This window comes from Panthera pardus, unplaced genomic scaffold (genome assembly GCF_024362965.1).
Source record: "Panthera pardus isolate Hobbes unplaced genomic scaffold, ASM2436296v1 HiC_scaffold_20, whole genome shotgun sequence".
In the NCBI taxonomy this organism is placed as follows: Eukaryota; Metazoa; Chordata; class Mammalia; order Carnivora; family Felidae; genus Panthera; species Panthera pardus.
Window position 1 is genome coordinate 93,703,361 of NW_026526766.1, and position 17,580 is coordinate 93,720,940.

Here is a 17,580-nt window from a genome sequence, read left to right on the forward strand (position 1 = left end):
GGTTGACAGTTCTTTTTTTTTCAGCACTTGAAAAAACGTGTGCCTCTTCCTTCTGACCTCCATGGTTTCTGATGAGAAATCCACTGTCATTCGAATTGTTTTCTTCCTATAGGTAAGCTGTTGTTTCTCTCTCGCTGCTTTCAAGATTTTTTTCTTTGTCTTTATATTTCAGAAGTTTGATTTTGATGTATTTTGGCGTGGGTTTATTTAGGTTTATTGTGTTTGGGATTTGCTCAGCTTCTTGAATTTGTAGGTTTGTGTCTTTTTGCCAAATTTGGAAATTTTTTCATCCATTCTGTCTTTGAATACTTCAGCCCTGCCCTCTTTCTCTTTTCTTACCAGGACTCTGTTGACATGAATGGTAGATCTTTTGTCCTAGTCCCAGAGGTCCCTGAAGCTCTGTTCACTTTTTTCAGTCTATTTTCTCTCTGTTGTTCAGAATGGGTAATTTCTATTGTTCTGTCTTCCCATTCACTGATTCTTTCCTCTGTGCCTTCCATTCTGCTGTTGAGCCCATCTATTGAGTTTTTAATTTCAGTTATTGTATTTTTTAGTTCTAAATTTATATTTAATTCTTTATATATCTTCTATTTCTTTGCTACAACTTTCTATTTCTTTGCTGAGATTTTCTAGTTTTTCATTTGTTTTAAGTGTGTTTTTAGTTGTCTGCTGAAGCATTTTTATGATGGGTGCTTTAAAATCATTTTCAGATAATTCTATCATCTGTATCATCTTGGTGTCTATTTGTCTTTTTTCGTTCAAATTGACATTTCCTGATTCTTAGTGTGACAAGTGATTTTTTAAATTGAAACCTAGACATTTTAATATTATGTTATAAACCTCCAAGTTTTATTTAAATCTTTTGTTTTAGCTGGTCTGCTGTGACACCCCTCCAGCAGGGGGAGGGTGAGTGAGCTGCCTCATTACTTACAGATGGGGGTGAAAGCACAGGTTTCTCATCCGACCTCAGTTGACCCCCAGTGGGAGCCAACTTCTTGTTCCTTCTGGGCCTCCACTGATGCCACCCTATCTGAGAGAGGTGGGAGTGCCTTGTTACTGCTTCTCATGTGACCTCCATTGACACAGCAGGGGTGGATTTCATTACCTCTGGGTGGTGGTAAAGTCCTGGCTTTCTACTAGGACTTATTCTGGCAAGTAAAAGGAAGGGGTGCGCTGTTACTTCTGGGTAGGAATTGTAGTCTGGGCTACCCATGTAATCTTTCCTGATATAACATGGGTTGGGGTATTGTTCCCACAGGGTGAGGATGACAGCCCCTACTCCCTACTCGGCTCTCTCTGATACCACCCTGGCAGGGGCTTTGGGGTACCTCATTATAGGCCAGTGAGGGTAGAAGTCTGTGCTCCCCTTGGTCTCTGCTCATATGAACCAAGATAGGACTGTAGTTTTTTTCTGGGGTGTTTGGCTGTAGTAGAGTGGTTATTGTCTAGAAGATTCCTGTCTGGCTAGTCTGCACCTTTCCTGGTCCTGTCATTAGGGAGAGCTGACTTTTTGGGGGCTTTTAAAATCTGTGCCTGTTGGCATTTCTGGGTTGCTGCCTCTCCTGCACCAAGGTTATATGAGGCATAGAAGAACACCTAGAAAAGAAAAACGTATTGCTGTGTTGCTCTTAAGACCCAAGGTCCCTAACCAATCTGGCTTCTCTCTGCCCTTTCAGAATCCTGCTATATTTGCCTTATATGTGACATCCAGGGTTTTCAGTTGTGTTAGTGGGATGGATGGGGGAAAGCACTTCTGTGCCATCTTTCCAAGAGTTGAAGTCTTGGGTTCATCTTTATATAGGGCATGAGTTGAAGGTAAAAGTTTCTTTTTATCCCCCCAAACCCGCAAGGATATGCATTTGTTCTGTTGCCATTTGTTGAAAAGGTTGTCCTTTTTCCATTGAATTATTTGGCACTTTTGTCAAAAATCAATCGATGGGTGTTATTTCATTTCAGGAAAACATTCTGGGATCACTGGTTAAATGTTAGTTCTTTTCCATTGTTTTACTTTTTTTTTTTCAGACATTCTAGTTATACAAATGTTGATCTACTTCGTCTTCTGTATCACTTTATCCCTGATCCTTTTGAAAACTCATTCCCTGTTTCACACTCTTTCTCTTGGCTTATTTGACCTCTATCTTTTTTTTTTTTGTTTTGTTTTGTTTTACTATAATTTCAGTCATGTCTCTTTTCTCTTCGACTTTTTGTGATTTCTGAGACTGTCTTGTCTTTCCCTTTCACTTCATTTCTCAGATGATTTCTTTTTCAGTTTCTCTCCTGAGTTTGGTCAGTTCTCATCTCTCATGTCAGGTTTTCCGTACATTTTTATTTTGAGCTTTTAATCTTATTTGTGATGATTTTTCTTGTTAGCAGTGGCTGGTTTAATTGTGTGTAATTCATGTTGTAAAGTTGTGTTGCAGTTTTCCCTGCTTTGCAGTTGATTTTTGTGGAGTATTTTATATTATCTGAAATGTTTCATCCTTACTTTCTGTTTTCCTGTGGTGGAAGCTTTGTATGGATGTTGGGTTCCATTTTCTGATAATGAGGAAGTGTGTGTGTGTTGACTTTTCCTGGACCAGTAATTACCAGTGATTTTGTGGAGAGGAGGGAGGGGCTTGGGTGGCTTACTTGCTTTCTGATTGAAAAGCACCCTCTTCTGTTAGGACGGTGAAATCCAGTCTCTGTACTCGGTGATGCCTTGTGGGGAATGCTGTGTAGTTCTGATTTGGTGGTAATACCCCACCTCTGGAGGACCCTGGGCCATAGCCACTTGTTTTTCTTTTCCTCCATCAGAAAGCCACTAAAGTGTGGCTCCCTTCTAAGTGATGTGGTTTGAAGTGTTGGGGTTTGGAGCCAACATCCAAGAAAGAATTCTTGAGATGTCTTTGGTGCAAAAAGGTGATTTTATTAAAGCACAGGCACAGGACCCATGGGCAGAAAGAGCTGCTGTGGGGTTGTGAAGAGTGACTGATGTATATACTTTGGAGTTGGGGAGGTGAAGATAAGGGGACTTTCCAAAAGGATTTTCATATGCTGAAGAGGACTCACTGGGATCCCGGGGGCCTGGCTATTAGCAAGCTAGGTTGTTTTCCCCTCTAGCAAATCATTAACATTAAGACAGTAAGGTGTTCCTGGAGGAAAGCTGTACTCTGTCTGCCTCAAGTATTTGTCACTGGGCTGCAGGTTATAAGGAAAATTAATTTTGTCTACATTTCCTTCTGCCTTTGTTTCCCACATCACAAGTGGGCCTTTTTCCACCAGAAGTAGTGTCTTCCTGAGTTCACTGCTGCCAGTCCTGTGTAGGTCCTGGGAGTCCCTAGGAGTAGGTCTCTGACCTCAGTATTCCTTTGGTTAGGGTGGGGCCCTGTCTTCCTTGGATGAACACTTGATGTGTCCATGTGTCCCACCATCACCTTGATCCTGCTGTTCTTTGCCTCTTCCACGCAATCCATGCTTGTAGGTTTCAGGGGTCATTTCCCCACTTACATGTAATTTTAAGCTTGTATTTTTCTTATTTCCCATATGCTTTAAGTATGGACTGTGGATTGTTTTATTACCTTTCCTTGTTGGCCCTGTAGTTAGTTTATAGAAGCTGTGGGGAAAACTTGAGTGTGGGTGACTGCCATTATCTATGGGAGCCAGCCTCTTCTTAGTTTCTGCTGGATTTGTAGTGTGGCCACTGTTACATTTCTAATTTCCTTCCTTCCTTCCTTCCTTCCTTCCTTCCTTCCTTCCTTTCTTCCTTCCTTCCTTCCTTCCTTCCTTTTCTCCTTCCTTGAAAAACTTTTTTTTCCCCCTGAAAGTTTGTCAAGTTAAATAGACTATCAAAGTCTCAATTTCTGGCTTTCTTGATCTTTTCCATTGTGTCTTTGTTTTGTGGATTTCTGTTCTTATTTTTTTTCTTCTGCTTTCTTCATCTTTACCACAATATTCTTCTTTTCAGTTATTAGTTGGATACTCAGTTCCTGACATTTAAGCTCCTCTGTTTTGCTAATGTGTTTATTAAGGCTTTAACCTTTGCTCTAAGCAGTGTTTTAGTTGTATCTCACAAGTTTTGAAACACCATAGTTTTCTTCTAAATCTTTTCCCAAGTTTCATTATAATTTCTTATTTGACCTATGAGTTACTTATAAGTGTAGCTTTGAATTTACAAATGGCAGAAGTTTCTTTATGTGTTTTTTGTTTGTTTTTTTTTACGTTTTTTGCTGTTCATTTCATTATACCTTCTCCTATTTCATCAATTTTTGTATTTTGGATCGTTCATTTGCCTTTTCCCCCCTTGTGCTTGAAGAACATCTATTCTCATTTCTTTTAGTGAGGTTGGATGGTGGTAAACTCTCTCAATGTGCTTGCAAAATCTTTATTTTAACATTGTGGAAAGTAGTTTTGCTTTGTATGGAATGTCAGTTCTCTCTGCATCGTGCCCCCTCCGTCTCCTGCAGAGACGCCCGCAGTGCCTCCAAATTGCTCTTTTGTGTGGCTCTGTCTTCTCTCCAGGCTGCTTACAGAAATTGTTTTTTGTAAGAAAATTGAAACTTTGAAAGTAGAGACACGGGTATAATGAACCCTCCTATTCTGTCACCCACCCCTAAGCAATTATCCACACTTTGATATTTTTGTTTCACTTTGTACTTCTCCTTTTTTTTCCCTGTGCTTTTTGTTTATTAGTTTAGGTATAACAGTATAAGCACCTCTAACAATTAAGGATTTAACCAACCCCAAAGCGTTAGTATGCCTAGCAATATTGGTAATAATTTCATAATATTGATAATAATTTCATAATATTATTTAATACCTATCCCAAGTTTAAATTTCCAGTTGTCTCAAAAATAACTTTTTACAACTGATTTTTTAGGATCAGGATCCAACTAAGGTTTACTCATCTGATTTTGCTTGGTCTGTGTATGTCTCTTTTATCCGATAACTATTTCTCCCCTCTTATTTTGTACATACCATTTATTTGTTGAGGAAACTATGTCATTTGCCCTGTAGAATTTCCCACATTCTGGATTTGATTGATTGCATCATGGTGTCATTTAGTACATTCCTCTGTCCTCAGTCTCTCCTGTTAACTGGAAATCAGATCTAAAACAATCTTCTGAACTGTGTTTTGGTGTTGGCGGCAGTCCTGTGTTTTCAGGATGTTCAGCAGCATCCCTGGTCTTCCAGATGCCAGTAGCACTGTGTGATTTTGACAACCAAAACATATCTCCAGACACGTTGCCAAATATCCCTAGGAGGTTAAGTTGCCCTTGTTTGTAAACTATAGATCTAGAGACTTGACTAAACTCTTTGGGGAAGCTTCATAGGTGGCCGTGAACACTTCCTATTGCATTACATCAGGAGAATACATAGTGTCTAGCGTCATCGTGTTTTCCTTCTGCTGATATTAAGATTCATCAGTGGGTTTGGCCTGATCCATCCACCGTAAGCTCTCCACCAGCCTTTTGCCCAAAGAGTTTAGTAGACACTGATGCCTGTCACCCAGGTCTGTGATTTCGTCAGGTGTCACAAAATGATGAATTTATAATTCTGTCATTCTTTTTTTTTTTTTTTTTTTTTTCAACGTTTTTTATTTATTTTTGGGACAGAGAGAGACAGAGCATGAACGGGGGAGGGGCAGAGAGAGAGGGAGACACAGAATCGGAAACAGGCTCCAGGCTCCGAGCCATCAGCCCAGAGCCCGACGCGGGGCTCGAACTCATGGACCGCGAGATCGTGACCTGAGCTGAAGTCGGACGCTTAACCGACTGCGCCACCCAGGCGCCCCAATTCTGTCATTCTTTATGAATTTATTATTTTGACCTTTTCCATGAGGAAAAACATCAATTATTTGGAATACAGTTTGTATTTGTATTAAGTAACATACATGCTTAATTCTGTTCCTTTATGTGCAGGTCTTTATTTATTTTATTTTACTTTTTTTTTTTTAAGTTTACTTATTTTTGAGACAGAGTGAGCATGAGTGGGGGAGGAGCAGAGGTGGGTGGTAGAGGGAGAATCCCAAGCAGGCTCCGCGTGGTCAGGGCACAGAGCCCAACATGGGGCCCATCCTCACAAAACTGTGATATCACGACCTGAGTTGAAATCAAGAGTGGTCGCTTAACTGATTGAGCTACCTGGGTGCCCCATGGGTCTTTACTTATTTTTTTCATTTATTTTTTTAGAGAGAGCATGAGAGTGTCAGCGGGGGAGGGGGCAGAGAGAGAGAGAGAGAGAATCTTAAGCTGAGCGTGGAGCCTGATACAGGACTTGACTTCACAACCTTGAGATCCTGACCTGAGCCAACATCAAGAGTCGCATGCTTAACCAACTGAGGTACCCAGGTGCCCATGTATGGGTCTTTGAAATAGTGAGTTGGTGCCCAGAAACTCTGAATATGAGCAACAAGGAATTTATGAGAATCATCATCATGAGGTGTTTTTTTTTATTTTTATGTGTTTGATGTGCTTTCATCCTTGAACTCACTGTTACTTTTTGATGCTCAGATTATATCAACTTTGGCTGTGGGGAGCCCCTTAAGGTTGAGTTTTTTGGACCTCACATGCCTGTAGTTGTCTTTGATAGCTTTCTGATTTCTATCTATGACAACATGTTCCAGGATTATTATGTACCTTTTCTGCCACAGACATGGATTCAGCCATCTGTACAAGACCACCTGTGCGGTGGACACTGGCTGTTCCTACACATTTCCTTCCTCTTTACCTTCAGCTCCTCTTGGAGGACTACCTGTGACCACTGGGGGGAGAGGACAGGAAGTGGACAAACAGGAGAGTTTACATCTCCCACGTGGCCAGAGCCATGAAGGAAGAGTGTAGAGAGTGTGAAAGCCCAGTCCTGTAGCCGCAGGTAGGGACAGCTCAGAGGTCTAACTTAGACTCCAGAGTCTCTGTGGGAGCCTCCTGACCCTGCTGTTCCAGGGTTTTACCTGAAACTGCACTCTTGCTTGGCTGTCTTCTCGTTCTTGTTCTGTTTTTCTCACTTTCTTCCAGTTTATTCTGGGAGTAATCTGTCACTTCACATGGACCCTCATCTCATGGTCGGCTTCTTTAGAACCTTTGATGAGAAATGGTATTTATTTAGCAATGTGGTTGTTGCTACCAGGTTTTCATTGCTTCCAGCTTTTACAGGATTTTTTTCCCTTCTAAAAATTTTAATTAATTAGTTATTTAAATTCCAGTATAAGTAACGTACAGTGTTATATTAGCTTCAGGTGCACAGTATAGTGATCCAACAATTCTGTACAGTGCAGTCTTAATCACCTTTACCTGTTTCACCTACCACCCCTCTGGTGAAAAATCCCCTCTGGGGAAAAATCCCCAGTTTTCTCTCTATAGTGGAGTGTCTGTTTTTTGGTTTGTTTCTTTTCTTTGCTCATTTGTTTTATTCCTTCAGTTCCACATGAGTGAAATCATGTGGGATTTGTTTTCCTCTAACTTACTTGACTTAGCATTATATCTGCTAGATCCATTTATGTTGTCACAAATGGCAAGATTTCATTGTTTTTATGGCTGAGTAATATTCCGTTGTATATTTTATCATTTATTTATTTTATTAATAATTTTATTTTTTATTATTTTAAATTGACATCCAAATTAGTTAGCATATAGTGCAACAATGGTTTCATGAGTAGATTCCTTAGTGCCCCTTACCCATTTATCCCATCCCCCCTCCCACAACCCCTCCTGTAACCCTCAGTTTGTTCTCCATATTTATGAGTCTCTTCTATTTTGTCCTCCTCCCTGTTTTTATATGATTTTTGTTTCCCTTCCCTTACATTCGTCTGTTTTGTCTCTTAAAGTCCTAATATGAGTGAAGTCATATGATTTTTGTCTTTCTCTGACTGACTAATTTCACTTAGCATAATACCCTCCAGTTCCATCCACTTAGTTGCAAATGGCAAGATTTCATTCTTTTTGATTGCTGAGTAATACTCCATTGTATATATATGCCACATCTTCTTTATCCATTCATCCATCGATAGACATTTGGGCTCTTTCCATACTTTGGCTGTTGTCGATAGTGCTGCCATAAACATGGGGGTGCATGTGTCCCTTTGAAACAGCATACCTGTGTCCCTTGGATAAATACCTAGTAGGGCAATTGCTGGGTCATAGGGTAGTTCTATTTTTAGTTTTTTGAGGAACCTCCATACTGTTTTCCAGAGTGGCTGCACCAGCTTGCATTCCTACCAACAATGCAAAAGAGATCATCTTTCTCCGCATTCTCGCCAACATCTGTTGTTGCCTGAGTTGTTAGTGTTAGCCATTCTGACAGGTATAAGGTGGTATCTCATTGTGGTTTTGATTTGTATTTCCCTGATGAGGAGTGATGTTGAGCATTTTGTCATGTGTTGGTCGGCCATCTGGATGTCTTCTTTGGAGAAGTGTCTATTCATGTCTTTTGCCCATTTCTTCACCGAATTGTTTATTTTTTGGGTGTTGAGTTTGATAAGTTCTCTATAGATTTTGAATACTAACCCTTTATCTGATATGTCATTTGCACATATCTTCGCCCATTCTGTCAGTTGCCTTTTAGTTTTGCTGATTGCTTCCTTTGCTGTGCAGAAGCTTTTTATTTTAATGAGGTCCCAGTAGTTCATTTTTGCTTTTGTTTTCCTTGTCTCTGGAGACGTATTGAGTAAGAACATCTTTTTTTTTAATGTTTATTTATTTTTGAGAGAGATTGAGAGAGAGCACATGCAAGTGGGGGAGGATCAGAGAGAGATGGAAACAGAGGATCTGAAGCAGGCTCTGCGCTGATAGCAGTGAGCCCAATGCAGGGCTTGAACTCATGAACCATGAGATCATGACTTGAGCCAAAGTCAGACACTTAACTGACTGAGCCCCCAGGTGCCCCAATAACACATCTTCTGTATCTGTTCATCTCTTGATGGACACTTGGGCTGCTTCCATATTTTGGCCCTTGTAAATAATGCTGCAATAAGCATAGGGGTGCATATATCTTTTTGAATTAGTGTTTTCACATTCTTTGGGTAAATACCCAGTAGTGGAATTACTGGGTCATGTGGTAATTCTATTTTTAACTTTTTGAGTAAACTCCATACTGTTTCCACAGTGATTGCACCACTTTGCATTTCCACCAACAGTGCATAAGGGTTCCTTTCTCTCTACATCCTCTCCAACACTTATTTCTTGTGTTTTTAATTTTTAGCCATTCTGGCAAGTGTGAGATGATACCTCATCATGGTTTTGAATTCCATTTCCCTGATGATTAGTGATGTTGAGCATCTTTTCATGTGTCTGTTAGCCATCTATGTGTCTTTGTTTTGGGAAAATCTTCATGTCTTTTCCCTGTTTTTTTTTTTTTTTTTTTTAATTGGATCATTTGGTGTTGAGCTATATAATAAGTTCTTTATATATTTTGGATACTAACCTGTATCGGATATGTGATTTGCAACTATCTCCTCCCATTCAGTAGGTTATCCTTTTGCTAATTGTTTTGCTAATTGTTTCCTTCACTGTTTAGAAGCTTTGTATTGTGATGTAGTCCCAATAGTTTAATTTTGCTATTGTTTCCTTTGCCTGAGGAGACATATCTAGGAAAATGTTGCTATAGTTTGTCACAGATATTATTGTCTGTGCTCTCTTCTAGGATTTTTATGGTTTCAGGCCTCACATTTAGGTCTTTAATCCATTTTGAGTTTATTTTTGTGTGTGGTGTAGGAAAGTGGTCCAGTGTCATTCTTTTGCTTGTAGCTGTCCAGTTTTCCCAGCTCCAGTTATTGAAGAGACTTTTTCCCTTTGCATTTCCTTGCTTGCATGTCATAGATCAATTGATCATATAAACATGGGTTTATTTGGGATATTCTGTTTTGTTCTATTGATCTGTGTGTCTGTTTTTGTGACAGGACCATACTATTGATTACTATAGCTTTGTAGTGTATCTTGAAATCTGGGATTGTGATACCTCCAGTTTTGTTCTTTTATAAAGATTGCTTTGGCTATTCAGGGTCTTATTTTGTTCCATACAAATTTTAGGATTATTTGTTCTAGTTCTGTGAAAAATGCCATTGGTATTTTGATAGAAATTGCATTGAATCTGTAGATTGCTTTGGGTAATATAGACCTTTTAACTGTATTTGTGTTTCCAATCCATGAGCATGGAATATCTCTCCATTTGTTTGTGTCATCTTCAATTTCTGTCATCAGTGTTTTATAATTTTCAGAGTATAGGTCTTTCACGTTCTCAGTTAAAGTTTATTCCCAGGTATCTTATTATTATTGATGCTATTATTAATTTTTTATGGTTTTACTTATTTGTTTATTTAACAAAATTTTTAAAATGTTTTTATTTATTTTTGAGACAGAGAGAGAGCATGAGCAGGGGAGGGGCAGAGAGAGAGGGAGACACAGAATCTGAGGCAGGCTCTAGGCTCTGAGCTGTCAGCACAGAGCCTGACGTGGGGCTCGAACTCACAAACTGTGAGATCATGACCTGAGTCAAAGTCAGACACTAACCGACTGAGCCACCCAGATGCCCCGCATTCGTGGCCTTTATTATAGTGAGGTATGTTCCCTCTAAGCCTACTTTGTTGAGGGTTTTTATCATGAATGGGTGTTGTACTTTTTTTTCTTTTTTAAAGAGAAGAATATATCATGTATTGTTTTGGCATTTATAACTCAAATTTTTTTCTTCTTTTCTTTCTTTTGGAAATATTAAATAATTGGTTCTTTTTTGCTTACATATCACATTTTTCCCTTTACTAGTTTAAAGCTATGAACTCTATTTCCATTTTGTTCAGTTGTGTTTTATTTTGTTTTTTAGTGACTAATCTAGTAATGCTATTGTGCACACATGACAAAGTCTCCAGGTGTTTTTACTCCAAGTTCCCGTTTGAGCAATGCTAAGACCCATTCCTTACCTACCTCCCCTTTGGCAACCACCAGTTTTTTCTCTGTATGTAAGAGTCTTTTTATAGTTGTTTGTCTCTTTTTATTTCGTTTGTTCGGATGTCTTCTTTTTCTTAATGTTTATTTTTGAGAGACAGAGTGTGAGCTGGGGAGGGGCAGAGAGAGAGGGAGACCCAGAGTCTGAAGCAGGCTCCAGGTTCTGAGCTGTCGGCACAGAGCTCCGACCTGGGGCTCGAACCAATGAACCGTGAGATCGTGACCTGAGCCGAAGTCGGACGCTTAAGCTACTGAGCCACCCAGGCGCCTCTCAAATGTTTTGTTTCTTAAATTCCACATATGAATGAAATCATTTGGTATTTGTCTTTCTCTGGCTGAATTATTTTGTTTAGCATGATACTGTGTAGATCCATTCATGCTGTTTCATTCTTTTTATTTTTTTTTTAAGTTTATTTATTTATTTTGAGATAAAAAGAGCACGAGTGTGGGAGGGGCAGAGGGAGAGAATCCCAAGCAGGCTCTGTTCTGTCAGCACAGAGCCTGAAGCAGGCCTCTATTTCACAAACCTGTGAGATCATGACTTGAACTGAAACCAAGAGTCGGACACTGAACCTACTGAGCCACCCAGGCACCCTGAATGCTGAGTAACGTTCCATTGTATATATTTGCCACATCTTGTATATCCATTTATCTATCGATGGACACTTGGGTTACTTCCATTTTTTGTCTATTATAAATAATGCTGCAATAACCATAGTGGTGCATATGTCTTTTTGATTGATATTTTCGTATTCTTTGGGTAAATGCCCAGTAGTAGAATCACAAGATTATGTGGTAATTCTGTTTTTATTTTTTGAGAAACCTCCATACTGTTTTCCACAGTGGTGATACCAGTTTGCATTCTCACCAACAGTGCACAAGGGTTTCTTTCTCTGTACATCCTTCCCAACATTTATTATTTCTTGTGTTTTTAATTAACATCATTTTCTGTCTTCCTTAACTCTAGACATTCTTGCTACAACATGATATATTCATTCCTGACAATGCCATGTACTGAAAATAATAGGCCTTAGAGAAAAGAGAAGGTAAAGGGCAATGATTCAAGATCTGTGCAACTCTGAGACTAGAACACTAACAAACAAGAACAATCCCAATAAAAAGTAACAGCAAAGTAAAATGTCTGTTGTCATTGACCCCCAATATCAAACCTTCAATCCTCCTCTCTCCTTTGAGCTTCCTTGAAAGCATTTGCTTCTAGTGGAGACCAGCCTCATTTTGCACATGTGCAACAGGGAAGGAAGGGTAATTAATTGGGGCTGGTGGAGTGACTCCCTTCTGCCCTGCACTTCACCCTGGGATTTTGCCCTTCATTCCCACTTTGTTAATCTGTAACTTCAGTCTTTTTCTGTTTCTCCCTTGTAAATGTTGCTTTACGCTTGGGTTTTATTTCCTTGCACTGCAAATAGGAACATGGCCTAAGGGGAAAAGCTTGGGGGAAAATGGGGTCACCTCTGTGCTTTCCTTCTCCCAAGGTGTGTAGCTTCTTGGCTTCTGTCCACATTGATTGGTTCCCAGTGCCTTTAAACAGTTACATTATGTATTTTGTTCTGCTTTTATAGTTGTTTTCAGTGGAAGGATGAGTCCATTTACATTTCTCTGTCACAGATCATGAAAATGCTGGATCAGTTTTATAGGCTTTCATGGTTTGTTCATTTAAGATTCATTTTATATTTCTTTACATATTTATATTTAGCTATTTTATATTTCTCATCTAAAATTTGTTTTCTAATTCTTGTATCTGGGACCACCTGGGTGGCTCAGTCAGTTAAGCATCTGACTTTGGCTGAGGTCATGATCTTGTGTTCATGAGTTTGAGCCCCGCATGGGGTGAGCACAAGCCCCGTGTCGGGTGATCTCAAGCCCTGCTTCGGGTGAGCCCCGCTTCTCTCTCTCTCTCCCTCTCTCATGGAATTCTCTCTCTCTCTCTCTCTCTCTCTCTCTCTCTCTCCCCCTCTGTGTCCCTCGCTCACTTGTGCCCTCTCTTTCTTTCTCAAAAATAAATAAATAAAAGTAAATAAATAAAATCTCTAAAAGTACTCTTGTATCTGTAGTCTATGGAGGGTTTGAATCTGTTGTTTCTGCTGTCTTTCATTTCATGGTGATCGTGCTTCCTTGTATGTTTGGTGGTTTGGTTTTTTTTAGGTTTATTTATTTATTTTGAGAGAGAGTGAGAGAGCACAAGTGGGGGAAGAACAGAGACAGAGAGAGGGAGAGAGTGAGTGAGCATGAATGGGGGAGAGGCAGAAGGAGAGGGAGACAGATAGTCCCAAACAGGCTCCACGCTGTCTGTCAACAAAGAGCCTGACAGGGGGCTTGAACTCACAAGCCGTGAGATCATAACCTGAGCTGAATCAACAGTTGGAAGCTTAACTAACTGAGCCACCCAGGCACCCCTCATTTGGTGGTATTTTTTATTTTGAGTTCATATGTGACTGACCTTCATCCACCATTTCTTGGCTGGGGTTTTGTGAGACAATGAAGCCCTCTAGAAAATGAATTGATTGACTACTTTTTCAGTTCTCCCAAGGGTGGTATGTAGCTGGTGCCATTCTGAATGTATAGAAGAGAAATTCTTTCCATAGCATGGGTGTCTGTAGGGTTTAAATTCTCTTCAAGTTGAGAAGGGTTGCCCAATCCACCGGGCCAGATGAGGGGTGCTTTTGTCATTACATTTGATTTCCCAGAAGCTCAGGGCACCACCAGTCTGGGCTCACTTTAGCCCTCTTCGAGGGGAGCGGTTCAGTATGAACCCTCATGTCCTTACCTTGTAGGGACCCAGGGCTCAGAGTTCTTACCCCAGCCTTGATAGGCCATGTCCCCACTAGGTAATGTCTCGGTTCATAATCTAGAAAATGGAGATGATAGGGGCGCCTGGATGGCTCAGTCAGTGAGGTGTGCAGCTCTTGGTTTTGGCTCAGGTCATGATCTCATTGTTGTGGGTTTGGGCCCTGCGTCGGGCTCTGTGCTGGCAGTGTGGAGTTTCCTTGGGATTTTCTTTCTCTCTCTGCCCCTCCCCTGCTCTCTCTCTCTCAAGGTAAAGAAATAAACATAAAAAAAAAACAAAGAAAGAAAATGGAGATGATGGTATATGCAGTGAGTGTGGTTAGGAGGCATAGAACACTTGGACAATGTCTGGCACATGGTTGTTTTTCACAGATTTCTCTCCCTTTCTTTATCCTTTGCTCTGTGTCTGGCCATTTTGCTTGATGAAGTGTCCTGTTTCATGATTAAATTTTTGTTACTGTCAAGTTTGTTGTTGTTGTTGTTTTTCATAACCTGCTTCTAACAATGAATTTACTTAGTCTTCAGCAGTTTCATTTTGATCCTCTCCTTTTTTTCCTGGTCTGCTTTGACTTAAGTGATGCCTTTTATTGTTGCTGTAAATCTGTTTCAGGAGGAATATTTCCATCCAGGGCCTGGCATCTTTGTTCTTCTTTTGAGCAGCAGAATTCTTCATTGAGTCCACATTGGTCCCGCCTTACTGTTAACCATGGAAGAGTCTGAAATGCTGCGGTTTTAAAATTGTATATGTTTTCTTAATTTAAAAGTAATCTATGCACATCATGGAAAAATTTTTTAATTGTTAAAAGTATAGTGAAGAGAATTAAAATTCCTATCACCATTCAGAGATCACCATTATTATTATTATTATTATTATTATTATTATTATTTTGGTGTTATTTCTCATTCCATATACATTATTTTTTTGGAGTTGAGTACATCTGGGATATACAAATATGTAGCCTTTTTTTTAAAATATGGAATTTATTGTCAAATTGGTTTCCATACAGCACCCAGTGCTCATCCCAACAGGTGGCCTCCTCAATACCCCTCACCCACCCTCCCCTCCCTCCCACCCCCCATCAACCCTCAGTTTGTTCTCAGTTTTTAAGAATCTCTTATGTTTTGGCTCTCTCCCTAACTTTTTTTTTTTTCTTTCCTTCCCCTCCCCCCATGGTCTTCTGTTAAGTTTCTCAGGATCCACATAGGAGTGAAAACATATGGTATCTGTCTGTCTCTGCCTGACTTACCTCACTTAGCATAACACTCTCCAGTTCCATCCATGTTGAGTAGCCTTTTTTTTTTTTTTTTTTTTAGCTTATGATATCCTAAGCTTCTTTTGTTATGGAAACTATTTGTAGACATTTTTAATATCTCTAGTGTAATGATTCAGATACTTAGTCTTTCTCCTCTGGCTGTACGTTTTATTATTTCTTTTGTTGTTGTAGAAGAACTTAACAACAGACACCTTTGTGAATACAGAACATGCTTGATTTCCTTGGAAGATAATGTCTTACAGATTAAATCAGTAAACAGAATTTGTTAGGACTGTATTGCCAAACTGCTTTCTGAGAAGATCATATAATTATGCCGTCAGCAGGGAGTTTGGTGGATGGACCGCTGCTGCCTGGGCTCTTCCACATCTGGCCCAGCTGTCCTCTGCAGGACTAGTCAGGCTCTGGGGATAACCACCCGTATTTTTGCTACCCTTTAACAACCTCTGCTTTTATGTGTCTCGTAAGAAGTAAAACTGAGGTACGCCAGTAGGCACTGGCTCCAGGTCACTGCACTGCCCTCCCCCTGGGGTCTCAGGAACTCTGTTACCCACGAGAACAGAGACATACTTCAGGATAGCTAACAGTTACTGTGAGAAATGTCACTGTGAGAAAAACACTGCACAGACAATAAAATCAACTTAACAAGAACAAGGTCATGGCCATTTTAACCCCGGGTAGTTTGATTAGTGGGGCTGAGAGACAGGGGTGTGAGAAGTGAGGAGCAGAGCCCATGCGAGATGTGGGCTGTGCTGAAGTCCTCCCTGGGTCACTGTCCTGGCTCTGTGGACATTTGCCGGGGTTCTGAAGGGGAGAATCCCTGGCAGGGTCTGGCTGGACCACCATGTTCAGGAGGGCATCCATGTCCAGGGCTCCTCCCTGTCCTGCTGGCCCAAGACCCCTGCAGAAGCAGTGGGGCATTCTCACCTTTCCTCACGGAGGCACTGAGCTCAGAACCAGGGAGGGGAGCCTACTGGCCCTGGTCTCTGGGGCCGGGATGGACTTTGGTGTTCGTAGAACATCTAGACCAATGGCCCCCAGTGGAGGCAGAGGTGTCCACAGCCAAGGGCACAGTGCTTGGTGCTGCTCCCGGTACCCATACAACTCCCTGCTACAGCTGAGAAGTGAGGTCTCCAGTGCTGTCTCAGTCCTCAGTCGTGATCTGACTGTGATCGGAGGGAGTCTCAGGTGAAGCTGTGTTCTTAGCCACATGCCCTTCCCTGGCTGGGTTCCTGAAGACCTGTGTGGTTGGTGATGGGACAGCATCTGTTGCCCGGGTGAGACCTCTGTGATGTGGGCTTCACACGTACCACACGTCTAACTTGGTGGCCCTGTGTCCTTGTAGGTGGTAATGTGGACCTGGAAAGCCAAGCTGAAGGGAAGAAGGAGGCAGAAGCCGATGACGTGATGAGGAGTGGCCCCCGACCTATCGTCCCGTACAGCTCCATGTTCTGCTTAAGCCCCACCAACCTGTGAGTCTCCTTCACCTGCCCATGCTGTGTGCCTGTCCCATGCCTGTGGCCATGATCCAAGTGCACAGTAGCAGGGTGTGCTGACATGACCTGGCAGGCACTGATTCTGTGCACTTTACATGTTCTAATGTTCTGAGCATCATGGCAATCCACAAGGACACACTTCTGTTACCTCACCCTACAGGGGAGAACAGGTAGCCACAGAAAAGGTCCATGGCTTGTCCACAGACACATGGCCAGTCAGCCCAAATGGTAGAGCTGGGGTTTGAACCCAGTCAGTCAGTCAGTCAGTCAGTCCCAGAGCCTTGCTGTTAAACCCCTGCTGCAGCGAGCGTTTGTTGCTGCGCACGTGCACCCAATTCTTGTCCATCGTGTACGTGCGCTTCCATTTGTCCACCTTTCCATCACGCCCACCGTCCACACATGCATGTGTGTGCACACCACATTCACTCACAGGTCTGCCTGTTTCTCGCCTCTCTGTTTATCACGAAGTCAGCAGCATTTCTCATCCACTCATCAGCCCAACTAGCTGCATTAGGTCAACCAGTACTTATGTACTAACAGCATTCTAGGTGCTGGGAATACATGGTAATGAGCAGAACAAACAAGGATCCCTGTCCTGAATCAGCTAAGTGAAGGTGGGAATGTCATGTTGGGTCTCACTGGGAGGTGAGAATGGTGAGGAGGGGGAGGGAGACCATCCCTGGCAGAGGCGACAGACAGAGTGAAAGTGGAAGCACTTGAAGGCCAGTGTGTTGGAGCAGGGAGGCCAGAAGGCAGCCAGATCTGGTTGAGTCGGGCTTTATCCTCTGTCCCCATCCCTCCAGCCTGCAGTCTCTCCATCCAGCCTCCATTGTCCATCCTTTCTTCCTCTCTCCATGCCTTCACTCAACACACATTTTCTGGGAGCTTCCTCTGCTCTGTTAGGGAGTGTGGACCTGCCTGTGAGCACTGCCGTGCGGTGCGGGAGGGAGCAGGCAACATCTGGGAGCAGCTGGGGAAGGTTGGGGAGCCTTCCTGGAGGAGGCAAGGGATCTCAGTTGAATCCTGAGGGTGGATGAGAGCTAAGGTGAAGAGAGATGAACAAACATTCCTTGTGGAGAGAAGAAAGATCACAGGGGT

The 17,580-nt window shown here is 41.7% G+C and overlaps 1 protein-coding gene across 1 annotated transcript in view; it reads left to right on the top strand.

The window, feature by feature from the left end:
- The window catches only part of CACNA1B (calcium voltage-gated channel subunit alpha1 B), a 190,709-nt gene that overhangs the window by 113,056 nt on the left and 60,073 nt on the right, over positions 1-17,580 (top strand). The window contains 1 exon segment of the mRNA XM_053908620.1: positions 16,332-16,458. Coding sequence (XP_053764595.1) covers positions 16,332-16,458 — 127 coding nt within the window.